This window comes from Sphaerodactylus townsendi, linkage group LG03, assembly GCF_021028975.2.
Source record: "Sphaerodactylus townsendi isolate TG3544 linkage group LG03, MPM_Stown_v2.3, whole genome shotgun sequence".
NCBI lineage: Eukaryota > Metazoa > Chordata > Lepidosauria > Squamata > Sphaerodactylidae > Sphaerodactylus > Sphaerodactylus townsendi.
In genome coordinates, this window is record NC_059427.1 from 141260863 (window position 1) to 141283202 (window position 22340).

The 22340-nt window shown below is 46.0% G+C and overlaps 2 protein-coding genes across 7 annotated transcripts in view; one reads left to right on the forward strand and one right to left on the reverse strand.

Annotated features, from left to right (window-relative positions):
• Positions 1–8668: 8668 nt before the first annotated feature.
• Positions 8669–14119, forward strand: FKBP11 (FKBP prolyl isomerase 11). Of its 2 annotated transcripts, none has more exons than XM_048487738.1 (6): positions 8669–8909; positions 9191–9278; positions 9969–10056; positions 10971–11004; positions 12504–12574; positions 13874–14119. In XM_048487738.1, the coding sequence occupies exons 1-6, from the start codon at positions 8755–8757 to the stop codon at positions 14089–14091; spliced, it is 654 nt and encodes a 217-aa protein (XP_048343695.1). In that variant the 5' UTR covers positions 8669–8754; the 3' UTR covers positions 14092–14119. The 2 variants fall into 2 exon arrangements, with proteins under 2 accessions (XP_048343695.1, XP_048343694.1); XM_048487737.1 differs by having other exon boundaries at positions 8669–8901; positions 9214–9278.
• Positions 14120–16240: 2121 nt separating this feature from the next.
• CCDC65 (coiled-coil domain containing 65) overlaps positions 16241–22340 on the reverse strand; it is a 30954-nt gene continuing 24854 nt past the window's right edge. For all 5 annotated transcript variants that reach the window (XM_048491486.1, XM_048491487.1, XM_048491485.1 and 2 more), the window contains 4 exons: positions 21120–21317; positions 19362–19580; positions 18284–18436; positions 16241–16691 (listed from right to left, as the gene is read on the reverse strand). In XM_048491486.1, the coding sequence (XP_048347443.1) occupies positions 16377–16691; positions 18284–18436; positions 19362–19580; positions 21120–21317 (885 nt within the window). In that variant the 3' untranslated portion in view covers positions 16241–16376. The remainder of the gene's footprint in view (positions 16692–18283; positions 18437–19361; positions 19581–21119; positions 21318–22340) is intronic.

Genomic DNA, 22340 nt, shown 5'->3' on the forward strand with positions numbered 1-22340 from the left:
ATAAATTTTTAATTGATATTTTGGATTATTACAGATTTATGCTATACATCTTTATGTTTCATCCTCCATATCCTTTTACCCCCTTTCCCCCCTCCCCCTTCTTCTTTCCTTCTTTAAATGTGCAGCAGCGGGTCCACTCTTTCTAATCTTCTTTCCCAGTTTTCTTCTGTGATTCCAATTTCGTTTAACCAGTCTTTGAATTCAGTCCAGATCCACTTCATATCTTTTTGTTTTTCTTGCCATATTTGGTTTCTTGACATTATGTCAAAAATTTCTAATTGTATTTGTTCCCATATATTCCCATTTCTGTATTGTCCAGATTCTTTTGTCCTTCCACCCTAATGCTATTACTGCATGGGCCGCTCTGATCATAAATTTAAATAGCATTCTCTTTCTTTGTTCTATTATTGTATAATCCAGTATGCCTATAAATAATAGATCTATGTTTATCTTTATTTTTACATTCACATATTTTTTCCATATACATTGTAACATTTTCCCACAGGTGTTTTACCTCTGGACATTCTAACCACATATGTGTGTAAATTGCATTTTTATTCCCACAATGCCAACATTTCGGGCTGGGTCCATTTATCATATATGCCAACTGTTTCGGTGTTCTATACCATTTTAATATTAGTTTCTTCTCCAATTCTGCATATTTCTCTATTTTTGTCTTATTTATATTGTTGAGCCCAACTCTCAATTACAGCTGACTATCCCTGTCATATACAGCATCTAGCATGCTGTTAGCACTACAAAGAACTCGTATGAACTCAAGCCTGAAAGCCAGCGATTCTGTGGTTGCTCATTGAACGCATGAAGATGTCTTATACCGAATCAGAACATTTGTCTATTGAGGTCAGGATTGTCTGTTCTCACTGGCAGCAACTCTCCAGGGACCCAGAAAGAGGCTTTTTATACCACCTACTGCCTGATTCTTTGAATTGGAGTTTGTTGGGACAGCCTTCTGCATGCAGAACAGATGTACTACTGAGCCATGGCCCCTGATTGTTGGAATGTATCGGTCAAATTTTTATTTGACCCTTACTCCAAGAAACTTGCAGTGGTGTCCAAGACTCTCCTCTGCTCCATTTTGTCCTCAGCCCAGAGTTACCCAGTACCAGTTCATGATACAGCAGTGCTACTGTGGGCATTTCCATATGGCAATACCTGCTTCACTCTGCTGTATTTCCCAAAGTGCTTTTCCTCTTCAGCAGAGCAGAGGTGAAGAAGAGGAGACTGACAGCATCAGCTGAGGAGACGGCGTCCTTTCCACCGCCCCAGGCCTGGGCTGGAGCCTGCCTCTTGTTTCTCACCAGCACTGGGCTCATCCATCTTGCATTGTCTCTGGTCAGGGGAGGGGGAAGCACCCGTAATCCCATTAAAAGCCGCCAGTCTGTCTTCGTCTCATCACAGCAACCAAGGCTGGTATGTCAGGGTGAAGGGGGGCAGCCAAAGCCTTGGAACGACAACGGGGGCAGCATCCCAGCGGGGGAAATAGCTGGCATGCCTATTCTGTCACCAGGGGCACCCAGCCTGCCCTTGCAGAAACCATTTCACAGTTCTTTTACCTGTTCCTCCAAGCACAGTTGCAGCCAGACTTGCTAAGTTTAACATTATAGGGTGATACAGTGCTGGTGGGATGCAGAAAAAACAACAATAAATCTTTAGGGCACTCAGTTAGGCAGTAGGGGCTCAGATCCAACAGCTAAAGGTGAGTTGGGACTGGATTCACCACTTCTAGATTTTCCACTGTTACTGTTCTTTTGACAGGAGCTTGATGTGTAGATCCTTGTGGGTAGTCATGCTTTCCTCTGGGTTCTCAAAAGCTTTCCCACTGATTTCTACATATAAAGCAATTCAAAGCGCAACGGCCACTCTGGGGATGTCAGACTAGGATTCAGATCTCCAGTCTGCCATGGATGCTTGATTGGTGACCTTGGGCCAGTCACACACTCTCAGCCTAACCTACCTCTCAGGAATGTTGTGATGATAAAGCGGAAGAAACGGGAAAGATGCAAGCTGCTGTAGGTCCCCACTGGGGAGAAAGGCAGGATAAGGGCAGGCCAGGGACTTCAAAGTATCGATCACAACCACTTTTCTGAAGCTGAGAAAATCTAGATCTTATTTTGCCATTACCCGAGAACCCTGGTTACATGCCTTTGAGTTCTGCAGGAGGCTGGACAGAAATGTAAATTTAAAAAAATGTTATTTAAGTATGTATGAGGAAGGGCAGCCTATATATACATAAGTGTGTGTGTGTGTGTGTGTTTGTATGGATATGTATGTATTATTTCGTTCTCCATTTCATCTACACCACGACAACCCTGTAAAGTAAACTAGGCTGAGAGAGACTGGCCCAGGGTCAGCCCACAACCTCTTGTGGTAGAATTTGGATTTGAAGCTGAGTCACTCGCCCTCCCCCCCCCCTTCAGCTGGCAGCCTCAGAGGTGATTGGAAGTGGAAGAGAAGGGATCCTGAACTGGCAAGTCTAGCAGACTGAGCACATGAACACGAGGAGCTGCCTTATTCTGAATCAAACCATTGGTCCACAATGTCTCCTCAGCCTGGCAGGGGTCCTCTAAGGTCTCAGGCAGAGAGGTCTTTCACATCACCAGCAGCTGGTTCATTAGCTGAAGACTGAAGCAGGGACTTTGAGCTTGGTGAGAAGATACTTGCCACTGAGCCCTTTTGACAGAAATATCATTATAGACTCTTAACTATCCAGGAGCCCCCATCTGTAGAATAGGGAAATAATTTTGACCTGAAGCTTGGCAATCACGAGGCATAGAAGGCATCTTGATTCTGTGTTGCAATCAGGTTAATTCTTCTAACATATCCCTTTCCTATTTGTGTGTATGTGGGGTGTGTGACCAATGCTTGCACAGCATCTAGTAGAATGCAAGTTGGGTTAGTGATCCCTCCACAAGGACATTCACAAGGCCAGAAATGCTAAGGCACTGAACAATCTGCTAATGTCATGGATGGGAGCTCATAAGAGCTCTTTGGAGCTTATGTTGGATACAATCCAGTTGGAAGGCAGATGTGAATTCTAACAGAGTGTGATGGTCTGGAGAAAGGGTGGACATGTAACTTTCAGACTGCCCCGCCAAGAAACTTGGATATATTGCCCAGAAATAAAGAGTGGAAAAGAAATTAACAATGTTCTGCTGCCACACAGCGGTGAAATCACCACATTGCACTTTTTAAAAAAATCCTCACTGTTTTGGGATCATAATGAATCAGAGATCCGTTTGTACTTTACCCATGTTTGATTAAGGGAGCTTTGAATCTTACAGGCTGATATCTCAGAAACTGGTGCTCTCTAAGGTGCTACTGAATAAGTCTAGCAGAGAGTCAGCGTGATGTAGCGTACAGGTGGATTCTAATCTGGAGAGCCAGGCTTGATTCCCCACTTCTCCACCTGAGTGGCAGAGGCTTGTCTGCTGAACCAGATGTGTTTCCCCACTCCTACATTCCTGCTGGGTGACCTTGGGCTAGTCTAGCAGCAGCAGCAAGCCTTTATTGGCATAGACAACAGTACAACAATAGTAAAAAACTGATTAAAAAACATATACAGTACAGGAAATAAATGTTAAGTGAAAGGAAAACTACTGGTATTTAGTAATTTCCAGGAGAAAGTCTGCCACTATCATACAAAGAGAAGGATCAAGATTGTCCAGTAAGTAGTGTAAATAAATTGGGGAGATCGGGTAAATGTAAAGGAGTAAGATTCACATACTTGGATCTGATTTCCTTGAATCTGAAACAGTGTAGTAATTGGTGGGCCAGAGATTCAACTGAGCCATCATTACACGGGCACAATCTTTTAGCCTTTTCTTGCTTGTTAAATCTGCCATGTAACAAGGCAGAAGGCATAACATTAAACCTGGCGAGCATTATGGCTCTCCTTTGAGCAGGGTTTATTAAGCAATACAGGTAGTGTGCCAAGTGGCTCTATTCAAATGGGAGGAAAAAATACAGGAGGGAGCACGTTTTTTTGGCTGCAGTGATTAGGGTAGAGAACTCTCTATCCAATAGTTGAACTTTTAATTTTCTATAAGCTTCTGAATATGATAAAGGGCAAAGTGAATCCACTGACAGTCCAATAGAAGCCTTTTTTTCTTCAATTATGGAAAACCAGGGGTTGGAATGGGTGTCAGACAGCAGACGGTGGACCAGGGAATTACAGTCCGAGAGAAAATGAATTCACAGCCAGAATCTAAAAGCCCTCAGCCAAGCGGCTGATTCCAAGGAATTTTGACCTAACTCCAGACAAAGGGCTGCATAGGGCACGCAATTTGGGAATCCAGTTATCTTATGAAAAAAATTGGATTGAAGGGAATTCAAGGAGTGGTTAATAGCTTGAATCCAAATTGGGACTCCGTAAAGCAAAAATTTGAGGGCAGGAGAGATAAAGGAATGGCCACAGCTGTAGAAGAAACGTAGTAATGCTGGCATACTGTTAGATGTAGCTAGGGAGCGGCCTTCCTATTGGTTGCCCATGAAAGGTTATAGGAAAATGAAAGGCCGAGGTACTTATAGCACTTAACCCGTTCAATTAGGGAACTATTCATTGCCCATGTGAGCTTCTTAAAGCTCCTAGAGAAGACCAAAACCTTGGTTTTTTCATAATTAATTGTCAGTCTGTTGGATTCACAGTAATCCACACAGTGCTTCATTAAGCGTCTGAGGCTAACTCTGGATCGAGAGAGAAGGACAGCATCATCTGCATAGATCAGAATTGATACATGGGATGTACCCAGTTTTGGGGCATGGCTGTTCACTGCTGAGAGAGCAGAGGGGAGGTCACTTAAAAAAAGATTGAAAACAGTGGGGGCCAGGACGCAGCCCTGTTTGACCCCTTTGGAAATTGAAATACTGTCTGTCAAAAGGCCTTAGTGGGAACACTTGATCTGGCAGCTGGTATTTGTGTGCAGTTGCCTAATTAAAAACAGGAGTCTGGCATCAATGTTGAGGGCAGCCAGTTTTGCCCAGAGAAGTACTCTTGGCACAGAGTCAAAGGCAGCCTTTAAATCAATAAAGGCACCGTAGAGTTTGTTATCTGCATTGATTATTTACTGGCTAGGTGTAATAGCACCAAGGCGTGGTCCAGAGGAGATTTCCCCTTACAAAAGCCTATTTCTTCAGCTCCCACTGCACCAGAGTGGGAAAGCCACAGCTGAAGTTTCTTCAGTAACAATTTAGCATAAATCTTCCCTATCACTGAGAGGAGGCTGATGGGGCGGAAGTTGGCAGGCTCTGAATGACTTCCTTTTTTATGAATGGGAAACACAGTTGCAGACACCCAAGTCTTGGGGAGCATGCCTGAGCTGTTTACTCAGGTAAAAAGAGTGGCCAGGATAGGGGCCCACCAATCAGTATGAAACTTCAGAATCTCTAGGATTATAGAATCAGGGCCAGGGGCTTTCCTTCCTTTGAAGTCCTCTAACAGCTCAACTACTTCTTGAGATGAGACAGGCCAACTAGGCAAATCTAAAGGGATAGGTGAAGGAGATCCATTGCTTAAAATATCATCATTAAAAAGTTTGCTAAAATAGTCATGCCAAATATCAGGGGTAATACAGGTAGGGGGTAGGAGGCTTGCTTCGGTTAAAATTATTTAGGACACCCCAGAGTAGCTTGGAATTGCTAGAAGTTACTGCAGAGTGGAGATGTTCCCATTGAGTGATGACACATGTTCCATTTGGTTCTGCCTAATTAACTAGCAAAAGTTGTTCCTACAATTTATTAGTAGGACAAGGAGATCCTGGTCTCCTGAAGCCTTGGGCTAGTCTCAGTTCTTCTGAACTTTCTCAGCCACCAGTGGGTGAAGACTTTTTATCTCATCTGGCAAGCTCTCAGCAATCCTTCCTTCCTATCCAATGTTATTTTTATGGTCTTCGATGTGTACTTTGGATGTGATATGGTGTAGCTCAGTCTTGTCAGATCTCAGAAGTTAAGCAGGGCTGGTACTTGGATGGGGGAACACCAAAGAAGGCTCTGCCCAAGAAGGTAAAGGCAAACCACTTTGGCTTCTCACTCTCTTGCTGGGGTTGCCAGCTTGACAGCACAGATGTACATGTGTGTACTTTAGTAAAGACATGAAGTAAAGACATAAACCATCAGTAAACAAGTGAAACATTAGATAAAGTAGAAGAACAGTGTATTGTATTGTCGAGCGCTTTCACAAGCCGATGAATCATTTAAAAGTGGATTGCTGTGTGGTTTCCGGGCTGTAATGGCTCTGTTCTAGCAGCACTTGCGCAGAATGCTGCTAGAACATCGCCATACAGCCCGAAAACCACACAGCACCTAAGAACAGTGTATTGTCAAGGCTTTCACGGGCCAGATTCAACTGGTTGTGGTGGGTTTTCCGGTTGTAGGGTTGCAGTCTGGTGCAGATCTTGTTCTGATCGCAAAGCATCACCTTGATTTGTGGTCATAATCTTCAGAGGTATATCACAGTGTGTAACAGACTTTTCTCTCTGTGATTCATCTCTGAAGATGCCAGCCACAGATCCAGGCAAAACGTTAGGAACAAGATCTACCAGACCACATCCACACAGCCCAGAAAACCCAACACAACAAGTATAAGAACAGCGATAATATTAGCCAGCCAGCCAAAGGTCTTTGGGATGGGAAGATTTTAACCAGTTTCCTGATCAAACAAAGCAAGTGGGCACAAGAGGTCAGAGTGCCACAGAAAAGGCAGCCTGATTACTGGGTAGAGGTAAAAAGGTTTTCACCAATTCTGATAGACTGGAGGTTGCTTCTGCAACACTTGCACATCTGGTAAAAACGTGCATCCCTGAAAATGGAAAAAGACCATCTAGGAAATATTTCTGGCACTTGCTGAATGAAAGCAGCCCTGCCAGGCTTAAAAACAAAGGAATTAGTTCAGACTTCAGCATGTGTGAACAAGATTTTTGAATTTCTGTTTATTTACTTTATTTCGACTCCATTTTTGTCTCCAGTAGAGATCCAAAATGGCTTACAACATTCTCCGCTTATTCTCACAACAACCCGGTAGGTTGCAAACGTGTGACTGGCTTAGAGTCACCCAGCAACTTTCCATGACAAAGTGAGGATTTGAACCTAGGTGTCCCAGATCCTAAGCCAACACTCTAACCAACGGTAACATAACAAGTTAGGTCATATTTTTTTAAATATGAAAGTCCTCATGCTGAGGTCGACTGATGTTTTCTTCTTCGGTCTGTAGGGCCAGAATTCTAGCAGCTTGGTCACCTAGGTGCCTAACATGTAGTCCTTTTCTGGCATTGCATCTAACCACATGTACAAGGAGAACACACTATAGGTCAGTGGTGGCGAACCTATGGCATTCCAGATGTTCATGGACTACAAATCCCATCAGCCCCTGCCAGCATGGCCAATTGGTTCAGGCTTCAGAACCCTGACTTCCCAGCATTCTAGTACATATGTATGAACGGAAAAATGGCCCTTTCAGACAAATGGCAGTCACTCATACTGAGAGACTCTCCTGTAGTGCATTTTCTCTGTACACCCAGCCAAATGTAACACCTGAAAAGGATACCAACAAATACGCAATATATACAGAGCTGGTGATGAAGAATTTTCTCACCTTCTGCTGCCGTCAGGGGCGTAGGGGGAGAAAATGGCACGTAGGGCAAAATGGCACCTGTGCACCGCCAGCCCCTATCACTCTTTTCTGCTTGATGGAAACAGACCAGGCTGGTGGGGCCGGGGAAGGGGGTGATTTTCCGTCTCTACTGGCACCTCCCAGTGCATAGTGCACCCCCCCCCTTATAGCTATGCCTCTGGCTGCAGTCCAACATGTTCTGCAAAATACCCCAAGAAGAGCAATTGAGGGTGGACCCAAGCCACAGAGCTATTTCAGTTGTAGAAGCCAATTAAGGAATGACCCCCCATGGAAGGACACCTGTATAACTCTGGTGGCGGAAGTCTGCCAAACGCCTGGGTGGACTAACCCGTTGGTTGTTATGCCAAAGCCCCGTGATGATAATCACTGTAGAAGGCCCTCTGCTGCACATACCCTCACCTTGAAGGGGTATGGAGTTTAAACTTTCTCACATTCACATTATCCATTTTTGTTTAAGCTTTCTCATATTCCTGTTTTCCATTTGTTGTCCTTCTATGGTTGGTTTGGTCATCTCTTTATCTTTCTTCCCTTCCGTCAAGCTTGCTTGTACATGGAACTCCCATACATGGTACTGTGTATTAAGGCCCAGAGGTGATGCCCCCAAAATACCAGAGATAGGGCATTTCTGTCTGAAGGATCCAGGTTCAAATTACCACTACTGTGGGATCTCACAGTCACCTTGGGTCAGCCTCTCTCTCAGCCTAACCTACCTCAAAGGGTTGTTGTGAGGACAAACCCTTCTCCATTTGGTCCCCACTGGTGGAAAAAGCGGGATACAGAAAGTTAAATAAATCAACCAGGTTGCTTTCCTCCCTTCCCACTTGCCCAGCATCTAACTTTGTCAAATGGAAGTCATATCTAATGGTTGGAGTGCCACTTTGTGAGTGCTACACAGAGCAGAGTCGACGACAAACACATGGATTCCAACTCCACAGTTCTCCAAAGGAAAATCCTTTCCCTGGGAAAGGCCAGTTCGCCAAGACAGAGGCTCTGTCCTCTGGGGCGGGGAAGCGGGCAGGAGGAGGCGGCGCCAGGAGGCACCCCTGGGCTTAGGTACAAGCCTAGCAGCTGCCGCTGTCTCCGTGCCGCAGGGCCGCCGTTCTCTCAGGATGCTCCCTCGCCATTGCAGCAGCCTCCTCTTCAGCTTCCTCCTCCTCCTGGGCTGGGGGGCCACGAGTCGGGACCAGGAGGAGGGGGAAGAAGCGGAAGAAAGCAAAAACGAAACTGAGCTCCGAACTGTGCAGCTGGAGATCTTGGTGAGCCCGCGTGGTGGGGCTACGTGCACCACCCTCTCGCTTGATTCCCGGGCGTGGGGGAGACCTTTCTGCTGCGAAAGGCGGCAGCTGGGGGAAGGAAGCATGCCCCTCTCCGTGCATGCTCGCGACTGGAAGCGGGGCAGAATGCAAACTAGCCTGACACGCGTGTGGCCTCTAGGATGCGCTCATTCCTGTTCTGACCCCCCCCCCCCCCGCGGCGGGGCAAAGACCCTCTTGGCACGCTTATCCACAGTGTGCTTCAGGCGCAACCTGATGCAATCTCTCTAAGCCCCTTTGCTTTCTGCTTGCATGGTGGCGCCCTCGAGGACTGCACGGAGTACTCGGCGATGGGCGACACGATTCAAATCCACTACACGGTAGGTGAAGGAGGAGCCCGGCGGGGCGAGGGAAGCCGCACGAACACGTCAGCACTGGCGGCAGCAAAGGGTTCCCTCGCGAGGGGGGGGGGGGGACTCCATTGGACTCCGCCCTCCCCGTGATTGACTGGGGCGGATCTGAGAAGGGGGGGGGGGGCTCTGGGAGCCCAAGCAGAAAATCGAGCTGGGCGGGATTCCGCACTTCTGCGCATTTTCTGCAGTTAGGGATGGATGCCAGCCCACTTGGAGGGGGGGGGATGTCCCCTTTAGAGGCCAATTTACTAGGTGTGGTTATTTACCTCCATGTTTTGAAAAGCTTTAACTGTCCTTTTGAACACACTAACACTTATAATATAAGGCAGAGCATTTCTCAGGCCTCTTGGCAATCCTGCTTGTTTTGTGCAGAGCTGGGTGTGTTTTGGAGTATCTGCTTTGATATCAAGTAGACTGGTGTTTAAACATGGATTTATTTATACCACTCTTTCCTCCCCAATAAAGACCCAAAGCAGTTTACAACATCGTTCTTTTCTCCTTGCCCCTTTTATTTTCAGAACAACCTTGTGAAGTAGGTTCAGCATAATGGGGGTATTAGAGAGCTGTGATCGCACTTGCTCAAGTTGAATATCCCGGGTGTGCGTGTTGTTCCTTTGCAAGTTGAATCTCTTGGGTGTGCATGTTGTTCCTTTGCAGGGTACCCTCCAAAATGGCCGTATTGTTGATAGTTCTGTTTCCCGTGATCCTTTGCAAGTAGAGCTGGGCAAAAGACAAGTCATCCCTGGTATGTTTTGCTTTGCCTCTGGCTTTTATATTTTCATACTAGATATTGCAAGCAAAGTCTTTCTAAGTTGGCAGTTTTGTGTTTGGGCTGCACCACTTCAGATGGCAGGTAGGGTATCAGAGGACTGAATGTTTATAATATAAGCAGGACTGAAGTGTGTATCACACACACACACACTAGCAGTAAAGCCCATTGTTCATTTCTCTAGAACAGGGGTCTGCAACCTGTGGCTCTCCAGATGTTCATGGACTAAAATTCCCATCAGCCCCTGCCAGCACCAATGCTGGTGGGGACTGATGGAAATTGTAGTCCATTAACATCTGGAGAGCCGCAGGTTGCAGACCCCTGCTCTAGAAGACTGTTGGTGAGTTAATGGCACCCACTGAGGAGGCCAACTCCTCTTGCCTTTCCTCCCACCTTGCAGTGTTGTAGCGCCCACAGGGCGGGGTGGGGCGTGCCACCCCTGTAGCGCATCAAGAAAGGGAGCCGCCCACGCGGGTGGGGGCAGGTGCCAGGGGCCAGCGCACGCGCTCCCCGGACACCGTTCCACCTTGCTCTGCCCCTGCCCCCTCCACCTCGCTTTGCCCCTGCCCCCTTGGCCCCACATCACCAACTCTTTTTTCATTCTCCTCCTGTTCCTGGATGTCTGCTCCTCTTCCTGTATGTCTGTATCACTGTGCAATATTTAACAGTGCAGTTGTGGCCACCAGCAGCCATGACGCTCCCACAAGATGTTCTTCTACGTGTGTTAATTGTGCTGAGAAACATTGTCCTCTGAGCCTTTACCCAAAGATAGGTTTATCATGTCAATGAAAACTAGGCCACAGGATCTCATGCAAAGGAGCTGAGAGGGTGGAAAGCCACAGAAAAACATCTTCGTAACTTGTCTCCTATTTATTTTTTCTCCCACTTAGGCTTGGAACAGGGTCTGCTGGACATGTGTGTTGGGTAAGTAGCCTCTGGTAAGCTTGGCTTGGAACTCGGTTTCATTCTGCCACGGTAACACCCTGGCCTTGAGGCCATTATAAAGATGACCGTGTACCTCTCTGGCTACATAAACATTAAAAACTTAACACTGGTTTCATAGTCATTTCCTTTTTTCTAGGAAACTGTAGTTTTGTGAGACTGAATTCTCTTAACAAGAGAATCTTCAGCACTTTCATCAAACTATAGCTCCTAGAATGCTTATGGGTGAGCAGTGACTAATCCAGGGGTCTGCAACCTGTGGTTCTCCAGATGTTCATGGACTACAATTCCCATCAGTCTCTGCCAGCATGGCCAATTGGGATTTGTAATCCACTAGATGGACTCTGGTCTGATCCAGCAGGCTTTTGCTTGTGTTCTTATGAACATATCACTCATGTGTATAAGGTGCTGGTTTTAAAGCCCTGGGCCTAGGATCCATACACACAAAAGATCGCCTCTTTATATATGAACTCATATGACCACTTTGTTCCTCTGATCAGTTCTTGCAGATTTCATCATACCTTATGGCTGTGAGATATTTCTGGACCATTTCTGCACTTTTTCCCTGGTAGTCCGTGCCCTTGAAGAGCATTTCAGGAGAGGTCAGGATCAAGGAATATTCTTCCCTGGTTTCCTTCAGGAAACTGTGTTGGGCAGTACTGTATAGGAGTAGCATTAGGGATTGCCATGTTGGTTGTAACTTGACAGCACTTATTATCATATCGTTAACTGTGAGCCTTCCAGATGTTGACCATAGTTCATCATCCCCGCCAGCATCATCATGCCGGCAGGGGACATGGGAACCGTATCCATAACATCTGAGGGCTATTAATGAAGCTTGACACCTGTGCATTAGGAGAACAGGTTGGAAAGTTGAGTCTTTTATGATTTTACGTTATTTTCACATGGTTAGGTTTGTTCTAAGGTGTAAGATTATATTGTTCACATGCAGGCTTGAATGTATGTTTATGCAAGTCGTTATAAACCCCTCAATCTGGGGAAAAGGCAAGAAATAAATGGAAAAGGAAATAAATGGTTAAATACGCCAATTGCCTACATGGTCAAGGACAATGGAGGAATTCACTGCATTTATTTTATTTCTTTTTGGAATAAAATTCCTTTTTTAGCATACCCAAGACCCCTTCTCCAAAACTCCATGCATGTCTACAGCAGTGATGATTTATCCCCTTTCTATTAACACTCCAGTTTCTTAACTTTGGAATGTTTCAGTAGCCTTCCATTCAGTCATACAAACAAAAGCCCCTGCGCAAAAATAGAAAAAAAATCTAATACTCAGAGCAAGTCTGACATATCTGACTAGCTTTTCTATTACCACCCTCAGCTTACCTGCCCCACAAAATCAGTTGAAAAGACTTTGTGCTCAGTAATTCATGCTTTCTAGGATTCTTAACGAAACTGACAGTATTGTGTGCAAACATGTAGTCCTCACTTGCTGACAGTGCCTTTCCTCTTTGTGGCAGGGAGAAACGGAAAGTTATTATCCCCCCTCACTTGGCATATGGCAAACGAGGCTCCCCGCCTGCTGTCCCAGGTAGTATCCTGTCAATAGTATCTACTCAGTGGCCACTCAGTTCAATTCACTGATATTTCATTGACAAGATATCTTGGTACGGGATCTCAGAGGACTGTGTCCTCTGCTTTATCTGTGTCATCTGCTTTTGCTGTCTGAGATGTTCAGATGGTTCACTGTTTCTTGGCGGGGCACTGGAGGGTGGGGAAGGACAGGCAGATGAAATAGGATGGGGATTTTGAAGCGGCAAATCCACTCTGATGCTGTAGGATAGCCACATGTGAATTGTTTCTGGCTGCATGGCTTTTTGTCTGTACGGGAAAAAAGCTGGTGAAAGAAATGTCGAGCTGGCCCAATGTATTCTAGTATCATTCTGATTTGCTTAAAGACAAAAGTCCCTTTCACTGCTCTTTTGCCATTCCTGAATGAATCAAGCAGCAGAAATGTGGGCAATAGTTTAACTGTTAAAAAGAGAGGAATTGGCTCTAAAGTTTATGTGGAACCTGCAGTCTTCTAGGCCTAAATATTTTTCTGGTAACAAGAAAGCTATTCGTTATGTGCTTGGAAATATTCCAAGGCTCAACTGGGGCACTGCTCTCCTGTGAGATTTAACAATGGTGAAGATGCAGGAATTCATGAACTGTGGAGCTGGATGGGACAAATGTAGGAGACATGGGCTTGTGGGAGAAGCAGTAGTCAAAGTGTTAGTGTTGCTGAGTGCACAAGATTGTTTAGGGGAGGAAAGTTTGGCTGCTGACATAAATAGCTCCAAATGACGTTTCTTGCCATTTGGGTTAGGAAATGTAGATGCCCTGGTTGGTAGCTGGAGTGGGGCAGAGTGAGAAGACATTCAGTCTCCGAAGTGAAAGCCACCTCACAATTGCCACTGGCTATGGACCCACTTGGTGACCTCTTTGCTAGTGTGTACCAATTCATATGTGGTTGCAATATTTATCAGCTTAGTGGGTGAGGTGAGCATATGAGTTTGCTTTCTGGGAATCAGCCAGGAGGGTTGAGTATCACTGCAAGTAGACAAGCACCTGTTTGCCAACTGTGGTATCCCTCAACTATAATGACCATCAGTCAGTTGCCTGGTTGCTCACACAGCCAATCCAGTCCTCACACAGAAAAGCAGGACTAGGTTTTCTGTCTCCCTTGCCAGGAATAGGTTCTGCTCTAGCTGCTGCAGGGCTTCTCCCGATGAATTAGGTTGGTGTGCCACGCTTCCTTCAGGCAGGTGGTCTGCACCTATAATCTTGTCTTGCCTCTAGTGGTGCTATGTCGCTAGCCCTGACTCATAGTGCCTCTTCCTCTCTCCAGCTAACGCAGTCCTGCAGTTTGAGGTGGAACTGGTAGGGCTCTCCAGAGCGAGTTACTGGCAGAAGCTGCTGAATGATGTGCTGCCCCTGCTCTGCATAGGGCTTGTCCCGGCACTTCTGGGGCTTATCGGCTACCACCTCTATCAGAAGGCCAGTTCGCCCCGGCCCTCCAAGAAGAAACTGAAGGAGGAAAAGAAGAACAAGGCCAAGAAGAAATAAAAGCTTCCCTTCTCTTTTTTCAGCATTACTTTATGGCTTCTTCTGTTGCTGGGTGAGAAGAGATCTGCTCACATTTTCACAAGAGAGTGGTGAGAGCAGGAGGTGTGGCTTGGGCATGTCCCAGCAAGGTCCTAGGACAGGGGTAGGGAACCTGTGGCTCAAGAGCCGCATGCGGCTCTTCTGCCCTTGCACTGTGGCTCCAATGGCCGCAGCTGCTGGGTTTCATCCTGCCTCTGCAGCAGGGCGGTGCACCAACCGCCCGCGGGTCGGGTTAGCCGCGCTGGCTTCTCTCGGCCCACCCCGCTGGAGTGGGCAGGCGCTTCAGCCGGGCTGGCGAGGCCGAGCCAGTTGATTCTACCTTGCAGGCAGCAGGGCGGGCGATCCATGCACTTTCAGAATGAGCGGAGTAAAGGTAAAAACCCCAATATATATAGTGTTATTTTACAAATGTCGTACCATTATGTCCAAGTGTTTTCTTTTCCCGTGGAAAACAGGTCCAAATGGCTCTTTGAGTGTTAAAGGTTCCCTACCCCTGTCCTAGGAAGATTCAAAAGGGTATGACCATCTGCTAGGATCCAGTGGTTGGAACAGTCTGTAAGCAGGGAAGGGTGTCTAGGTGACATTATCATGATGGCCTGTTACATAAACACTTCAGTAAAACATGCTATATCAAAAAGAAATAAGAAGACCCTTGCTGGATCAGGCTAATCCATCCAATCCAGCATCTAGCTCAGGGGCCTGCAACCTGCGGCTCTCCAGATGTTCATGGACTACAATTCCAATTGGCCATGCTGGCAGGGGCTGATGGGAATTGTAGTCCATGAACATCTGGAGAGCCGCAGGTTGCAGGCCCCTGGAGCTGCTCTGTGAAGCTCTCAAAGAGGGCATGAAGCTGGTTTTCAGAGGAAAAGAACCTCTGAACCTCAGCTCATTAGATGGCATGGGTAACAGATATTGATAGAACTCATCTCTATTCTGAATCTGTTGCCAGTCAGCGTCATTGGATGCTCCTGAAATCTAGCATGATTCTCTCCATGCCATGCCTAATTTTATAGACGCCGTCATGCCTCTTCTTTGTCACCTTCATTCTGAACTCAGGAGCCAATTATCATTTTGACCCTCTGATAGTTTTGGTTATTATTTTATGTACCTTTTCCAGCTCTATGATACACTTTTTGGGATGGGGTGACCAGATCTGTTTTCCAAAGGTGGCTGTGCCAGAGAGGAATACAAAGTAATTCAGATACTGATCATTTAAAAACAAAAACTGCTGCCGTACACTGAGTTGGCATTTCCATAGAAGAGTCTAAGACAAGCTGAACATCCTTTTTTCTGGTCAGATCACCACCAGTTCACATCCTGGTAATGCATATGTACACATCACATTTGCTTACACTAAACCTCATATGCTCACTATTCATACTGGCAGATGGGATGACCAAGGGTTCCCCAGGAAGAGAAAATGATTTTTAAAATATTTCAAGTCTGGAGTGCAAGGATGCCCTGAGGATTGTGAAACTGTTCACACGTCCCCTGTGTTAGTATAATCCCCATACTATACGTTTTGTGATTACAATTTTAACAATCATTTCATCTTCCCAGGAAATTTTGGGAGCAGTCCAGGAATCACTTAAAAAATTCTCAGCATCCTTACAAACTACACCTCGCTCTGCGTAAGTGTGTGTGTGAGAGACAGCTATGATAGCTAAACTGGTATTAAAATTGATACAATTAACAGTCAAGTCCCACTGCTATGCATAGTAGCTCATAGGGTCATTGTGGTAGATAGGACTGCCAACAACATTTTTTTGGGTCCAGTATCACTGGTCTTTGATGCCTTGGCATAAATTATCTTATAGGATTCTTTCGAGGACAAGTGACATATAAATGAAGGATGGAGGGAAAATAACAGCTTGCATATATAGAAATAAGTCAATGCCTGAATAAGTTTCTAGCCCCCCGCCCCCCTTACTGAGAAGCAGCCACTTCACAGGATAGTAAAAACAAATGTTTACATTCATAGAGGCTGTTGCAGGATTGTTTTAGGCCCATCATAAATGGTGAGATTCTCCCATAGATTCCCTTGTATGCCCTTTGCTCTGTGGGCCTGCCAGCCAGGAAGCGAAAACTCAAGGATGCATCACTCAGCTGTGTTTGACTCTTTAATAGCCACTTGCTGTGGGAATAGCTCTCTGCAAGAGACCTCAAAACATGGCAGCTTGGCTTTTCCCCTTTCTTAGGGGCTAGTTTATTGGGGCAGGGAATGAAAGTCCCACGTGATTGGCTCAAAGGATATGCTTGACCTCAAGCGCTGCTTCCACTATGTTATAGATGGGTTTCTTGACCCGGGCATCACTAACAGGCACCATCGGAGGCACAGCAGGACCAGTGTTGTGCTGGTTAACGATCATCAGTGGGTTGATCTGGCTCAGAACCTCATCATTCACAGAGATGCCGTCCAGATATTGCTTGAGCAACTGCCGCAGTTTTTCGTTGTCTTGAGCCAATGCTGCTTTTGTCCGTTCCAGTGAGAGCTGCTCCAGCCTCACCTTATTGTACCTTTGCCAGAAGCGTTCCAGGCCCACATAATCATCCATCATCTATAAAAGACATAGAGAATGCAATAGTCTGGAGTGAATGAATTATAGAACTGATTTGTTTTGGGGACAACTAGGCAGGAATTTGCCAGGGTAGCAATAACACCTGCTTAGTGTTATTCCTAAGTTGGTGATTGCTGTGTGTGGCACCTGCTGCACCTGCCCAGATTCTACATCAGAAGATGATTATTCTGAGATGGTGGCTAAGCTTCAAACAGGATCGCTAAGGCATATTTCTGTCATGCAAATCCACGACAGAGATCACAAAGAAGAACAGCACTTTATGATGGAAGAGTTAGAGGAGGAACCAGTGGTGGGATTCAGCCACTTCGGTAGAACTGGTAGCTAATCCCCCCATTGCCCCCACCCCCCGCCCCCCATTTCAGCCGGGCAGACTGCAACAGCTGGGGGGGGGGGGCACAGCAGCCACTGGGCCCGCAGCTTGCCACTGGTGGCTGCCATCCCTGGCTCAAAATCCATTGGTGGTGGCCCTGCTCCTTGTCTTTGGAGGCAGCAGGGCCACCACTGATGGAGTTTGAGGAGGCAGCGGAAGCAGCCAGTGGCAAGCTGTGGCCCTGCCTCCCCCCTCAATCTCCATCGGTGGCGGCCAGGGCCACTGCTGATAAAGAGTTTGAGGAGGAGGCGGAAGCAGCTGTCAGCAAGCCACTGCCCCACCTCCCCCCTCAACCTCTGGGGACTTGTTTGGCTGGCAAGGGAAGGAAGGTGGCGCCAAACTTGCCAGCCAAACAAGTCCCCAGGTTGAGCGTGGGGTGTGGGTTGTGGGGAGAGTCGGCTCCGGTTGTTAAATTATTTCAATCCCACCTCTGGGAGGAAACATGGCTTGGTACACATCTGCTTTGCATGAAGAAGGTCCTCGGTTCAACCGGCAGCATCTCCAGTTAAAACTGCTGTGCAGCAGGACCTTCACCTGAGACCCTGTAGAGTCACTGTCAGCCAGAGCAGACAATACTGACCTCAACAGATCACTGGTTTATCCTCTGTTTCACATAAAGATGTTAGTTCGGTCCATTGAGGTGCAGCGGTGCAGAAGATTCTACACTTCTGCATTAGAATAGTCTCGAACAAATATGAGAATTATCATTCATATTTACAGACTGTCTTTGTCAAAACCATTATTTTCTGCATTATTGAACATGGTATTTTGATACAAGAGCATTTATACAAAATGTATTTTTGCTTTCAAATAGATGGGAGGAGTACAGTTGGATAGGCACTAGGACCCAGGTGGAGCACTCTGCAATGAAGTTGCAGAATACTTTGTTCTGTGGTGGAGGAATATACAATCTACTAACATCTTTATGTGAAACAGAGTATAAGTCAGTATAAATCAGTGTGTGTGTGTGTGTGTGTCTGTCTAGCCAGAGGAACAAGTAAAATACATTCTGTGGAAGAATTAGAAGCAAATTTCAGCCACACTAATTTTATTTGTTCCTACTGTTTCTTCTGCAAGAAGCTCCATTTGTCTTCTAGCAAAGCCCTGGAGTCACAATATAACACACATTCCAGAACGATTTATCTGGACAATAAACCAAACTAGCAATATTTGCCCACAGATGTACACCCCCGACTCTCACCTGCGCTAGTGGCTCAACTGGTTTCTCAAGGGCCACCTTGTCCACAGTCTTCTGTTCCTCCCAGTCCAGGGAACAGGCATAAAATGGCAGCACCTTCTCCTCTTCAGACTCCAATTTGCGGCACATCTCAGCCAGGCGTAGGATCAGCTCACCCTGTCATGACATGAAACAGCAATCAGATACTCCTTTCCCTATAGTTCTGGCATAGGAGCATGCTTTCCAGGACTGCGCTGGTGCAAATTCTTAATAATTTCACCTCTTTGTTGAATTCTGGGAATACTTCAGAGAGACCAGGGAGCTCTTAGAGCCTTTTCGGACTCCTTACAAAAGTTCAGTTCCCAGAAACTATAACAATAAAATTACAAAGGTTTGTAATTTAGGTAACTTCTTAGTCTCCAACAGCCATGTAAGAACCAGGCTCTGAACCACACACTTAGCCAGTTTGGATTTTTTTTAAAAAATAGCAATATTCCACGGCATCTGTATATTTGTTTGGGATTTTGAGTTTCCAACATATGGGTAGAAGAGGCTGCTCACCTTCCAAAGCCATATAATGTATAATTTGCCTATCCTAAGATATTACCACATGGAAAAAGGAGATCTACATTTGTCACATAGGAAAATGGTGCAAGCTGTCTCTTTTACCACAATTATGCAGCTGTTCTACACCGTTACTTCCACATGTATTATAACAGGCCTGTGGAATCATAAAATAGTAAACACTTGCACTGTTTTCACTTGATGATATAAATAATACATATAGGTACAGTCTTCAGAAAGGAAGATCTGGCTGGAGTTCCTCGTCTCAGGCAAAACCTTTGGTTCCTGGTGCTTCCCTGCCTTGAAAATCAGGAGCCTAAAGCCAGTTTGATTTTTAAACACAGATTTCTCCACTGGAATTCAAATTCCGTTTAGAGGTATACCTAGGACTCTTGGAGATTTGATGACATCTAGAGGTTAGATTTACACACGACTTCTTTATCCATCATCAGTTTTCCTCTTTTTGTTCCCTTTCTGAATCTGTGAGGGGAAAGGGTTTTGAACTATGACCACCTGGAAAGGGCCTACCAAACCTCACCTTTTTTACCACGTGCTGCAGCGTTTTGAGAGTAGCACCACTCTCCCTGGTGAGCTTTGCCAGATTGCTGCGGGCCTTGGCTCTTGCCCGGTTCATTTCACTCTTGAGCTTCTGCAGCTGCTTCAACACCACCTCCTTCTTATCGTGGACCAGCCGGTTTTGCTCCTCGCTCTCCCGTGCATGAGCTGCAATCTTGTTCTTCAGTGAGAGGATGAGGTCCTAATAATAATAGAGAGGGCACATTCCGGCTACAGGAAAAAGCACTGTCCTTGCCACTGAAAACTGGTATTTTGAAAGAAGCTATCCAGATCTTGTGCAAGAAGGAAGCACAGATTTAATGGTTTAAAAAAAATAATTTGTGCAGAACAGGCCCATCCATAGTGATTTGCTACTTAATGAATTCCTGCATAGCCATCCTATCTACCCAGACTCAACAGTTGGTAGCTCTGATAGTTTTTTGCACCTTTCTAACTCTCCGATTCTGTATATTGGATGACACCAAACTAAATGATATATTTGATAGCTCCCACACAATCAGTTCTGTGGCTACTGCTGGAATTAAGGCCAGGCTGGGATTTCCACTATTCATAAGGGGGGCTAGGTAAAGGTAGTCCCCTGTGCAAGCACTAGGTCATTATTGACTTCTGGGGTGATGTCATGACATTTACTAGGCAGACTATATTTATGGTTTCATAGTCAGCTACATTTTATGCCCAGCTACATAGTCAGCTACATTTTATCCCCAGCAAACTGGGTACTAATTTTACCAGCCTCAGAAAGATGGAAGGCTGAGTCAACCTTCAGCTGGCTACCTGAAACCAACTTCCCTCAGAATTGAACTCCGGTTGTGAGCAGAGCTTTGGTTGCAGTACCCTAGCTTACCACTCTTTGCCACGAGGAGGGACAACCTCATATTACTTGAAACAACTCTAACTCTCATACTGGCAGCAACCAATATGCGGATGATGTCTAGATCTGTTCACATCTGAATCAGGTGAAATAGTCAACAATTTTAACAGGTTTTGCGTGGGATGGGCTACCACTTGCTGAAATCAATGGTTGAATTTTATTATTGGTTTTTATATTGGATATTAGTATTTATTGACTGGGAGCCAGAGTGGTGGAGCAGCAGACTCTAATCTGGAGAACCAGGTTCAATTCTCCACTCCTCCACATGAAGCCTGCTGGGTGGCCATGGGTCAGTCATAGTTCTTACAGAACTCTCTCAGCCCACACAGAAGCAGACAAAGGTAAACCACCTCTAAGCCTGTCTTGCCTTGAAAACCCAAGGGGGGGGGGTCTCCATTAGCTGTGATTTGACAGCATTTTCCAACATCACCATTTATTAACTGCTTGGAGTACTTTAAAAGAATGAAAGAGGAACAGGAGGTTTTAAAATACATGGATGAAATAATAATACAGGTTTTTGAAAAATTCTACTATCACAGGACTTCGGGAGGCTGGGTACACACAGAGGCACAGGTTCATGTGATCCCAACCAAGCAGTAAACATAACAACTGCCTCAAGGGGAGACCTGTATGAACCTGATAATTGATGGGGTAGCTAAATGATGGACTGGGAGAAAATATGCTTGAGCTGGAAGACGAGAGAGGACTTGTTATGGTTTTAGAAGAACAACTTTGCTGAAGGAACCACTCAGGAAGACTATAATCTGTAGAAAGGCATACACCTGTGACTGGATTGCCCATAAATCTAATATCTTCCCTGACTCAATAAGCCTCAGAAGAACCACTCACCTGTATCTTCTGTAATTTCTTCATCTGCATCTCGATTTCCTTTGTGCTCTTCTCATCTTTTAATTTGAGGGCTTCAAAAGCAATTTTACGGTCCTCTGTTGCCTCGGTGTAGTTACGCAAGGCCTGTTGGAAGCGTTTCCACAGCTCTTCCACTTTCCCCTCTAACTGCATGCGCAGATAATGCTTCTCTTCCAAGTTCTGGGGGAAAATAAACAAGTGTCAATACTTCACCCCTCTTCTTCCCTGCCTGGTCTGGGGTTGTCTAGTCAACTGGTTCCTTTTGGCTCCAATGAGCATGGTTAGGAGTGTCCTTCTAAAGCAAACTTCAGTTTACTTATGGGGAGAATAGTTTCAGAGGGTAGCTGTGTTGGTCTTCAGTAGAACAGTCTAAGTTTTATTTATTTATTTATTTATTTATATTTTAGATTTATAGGCCGCCTCTTCCCCGAAGGGCTCGAGGCGGCTCAACAACATGGCTGTTATTAACAGCAACTCAACAACATAACGTAAACATTAAAACTCCGCAGCAATTACATATAATTAAAACAATCCAAGCCATTCAACCCGTGAGGTAAACAGTTCAAACAGGCTCGCTCCTAAGGCTAAAAACAAAGGGGAAAAGAGGAAAGAAGAAAGGAGGGAACAGGGTGGGCCCAGATGGAGTCACAGCAGGCCTAACCGAGATGAATGGCAAAGATGGAAATTCGCAGAGTTTCAGTGGGGGGCTTGAGTAGAACAGCGTGGCCAGCCTCTCAAAGAGCCCGGTGGAATAATTCTATCTTTACAGGCCCCGCAGGAACTCTCACCTGAATCCCGCAGGGAGACCCAGGACTGATGGGGGGTGGCAGACTTCCACCAGGCTGGAATTGGCCAGAGCCCGTAGCAAGAGCCCTGGCCCGGTCGTGAAGGCCAGCCGCGATCGTCATGTGTGGGCTAGAGGGTGCGCCAGCAATTCTGCCACTGCACCGGAGCGGCCTAATGGAGGACGCCAGGTTTATGGGCGGGTGATCACGGTCCGTCAGATAAGGCAGAGGGCCCCATGCCGCCAGTAAGGCCTTAAAGGTTATTACCAGCACTCTTGAGAAGACGCGATCCGGAACTCCACTGGGAGCTGTGCAGTGCAGGCGGGCGAGCACAGGGGTGATATGGTCTGGAGTAATCACCCTGCACCTGTCGGTAACTTAGCCGCCGCTGCATTCTGGACCAGCACAACTTCCGGAT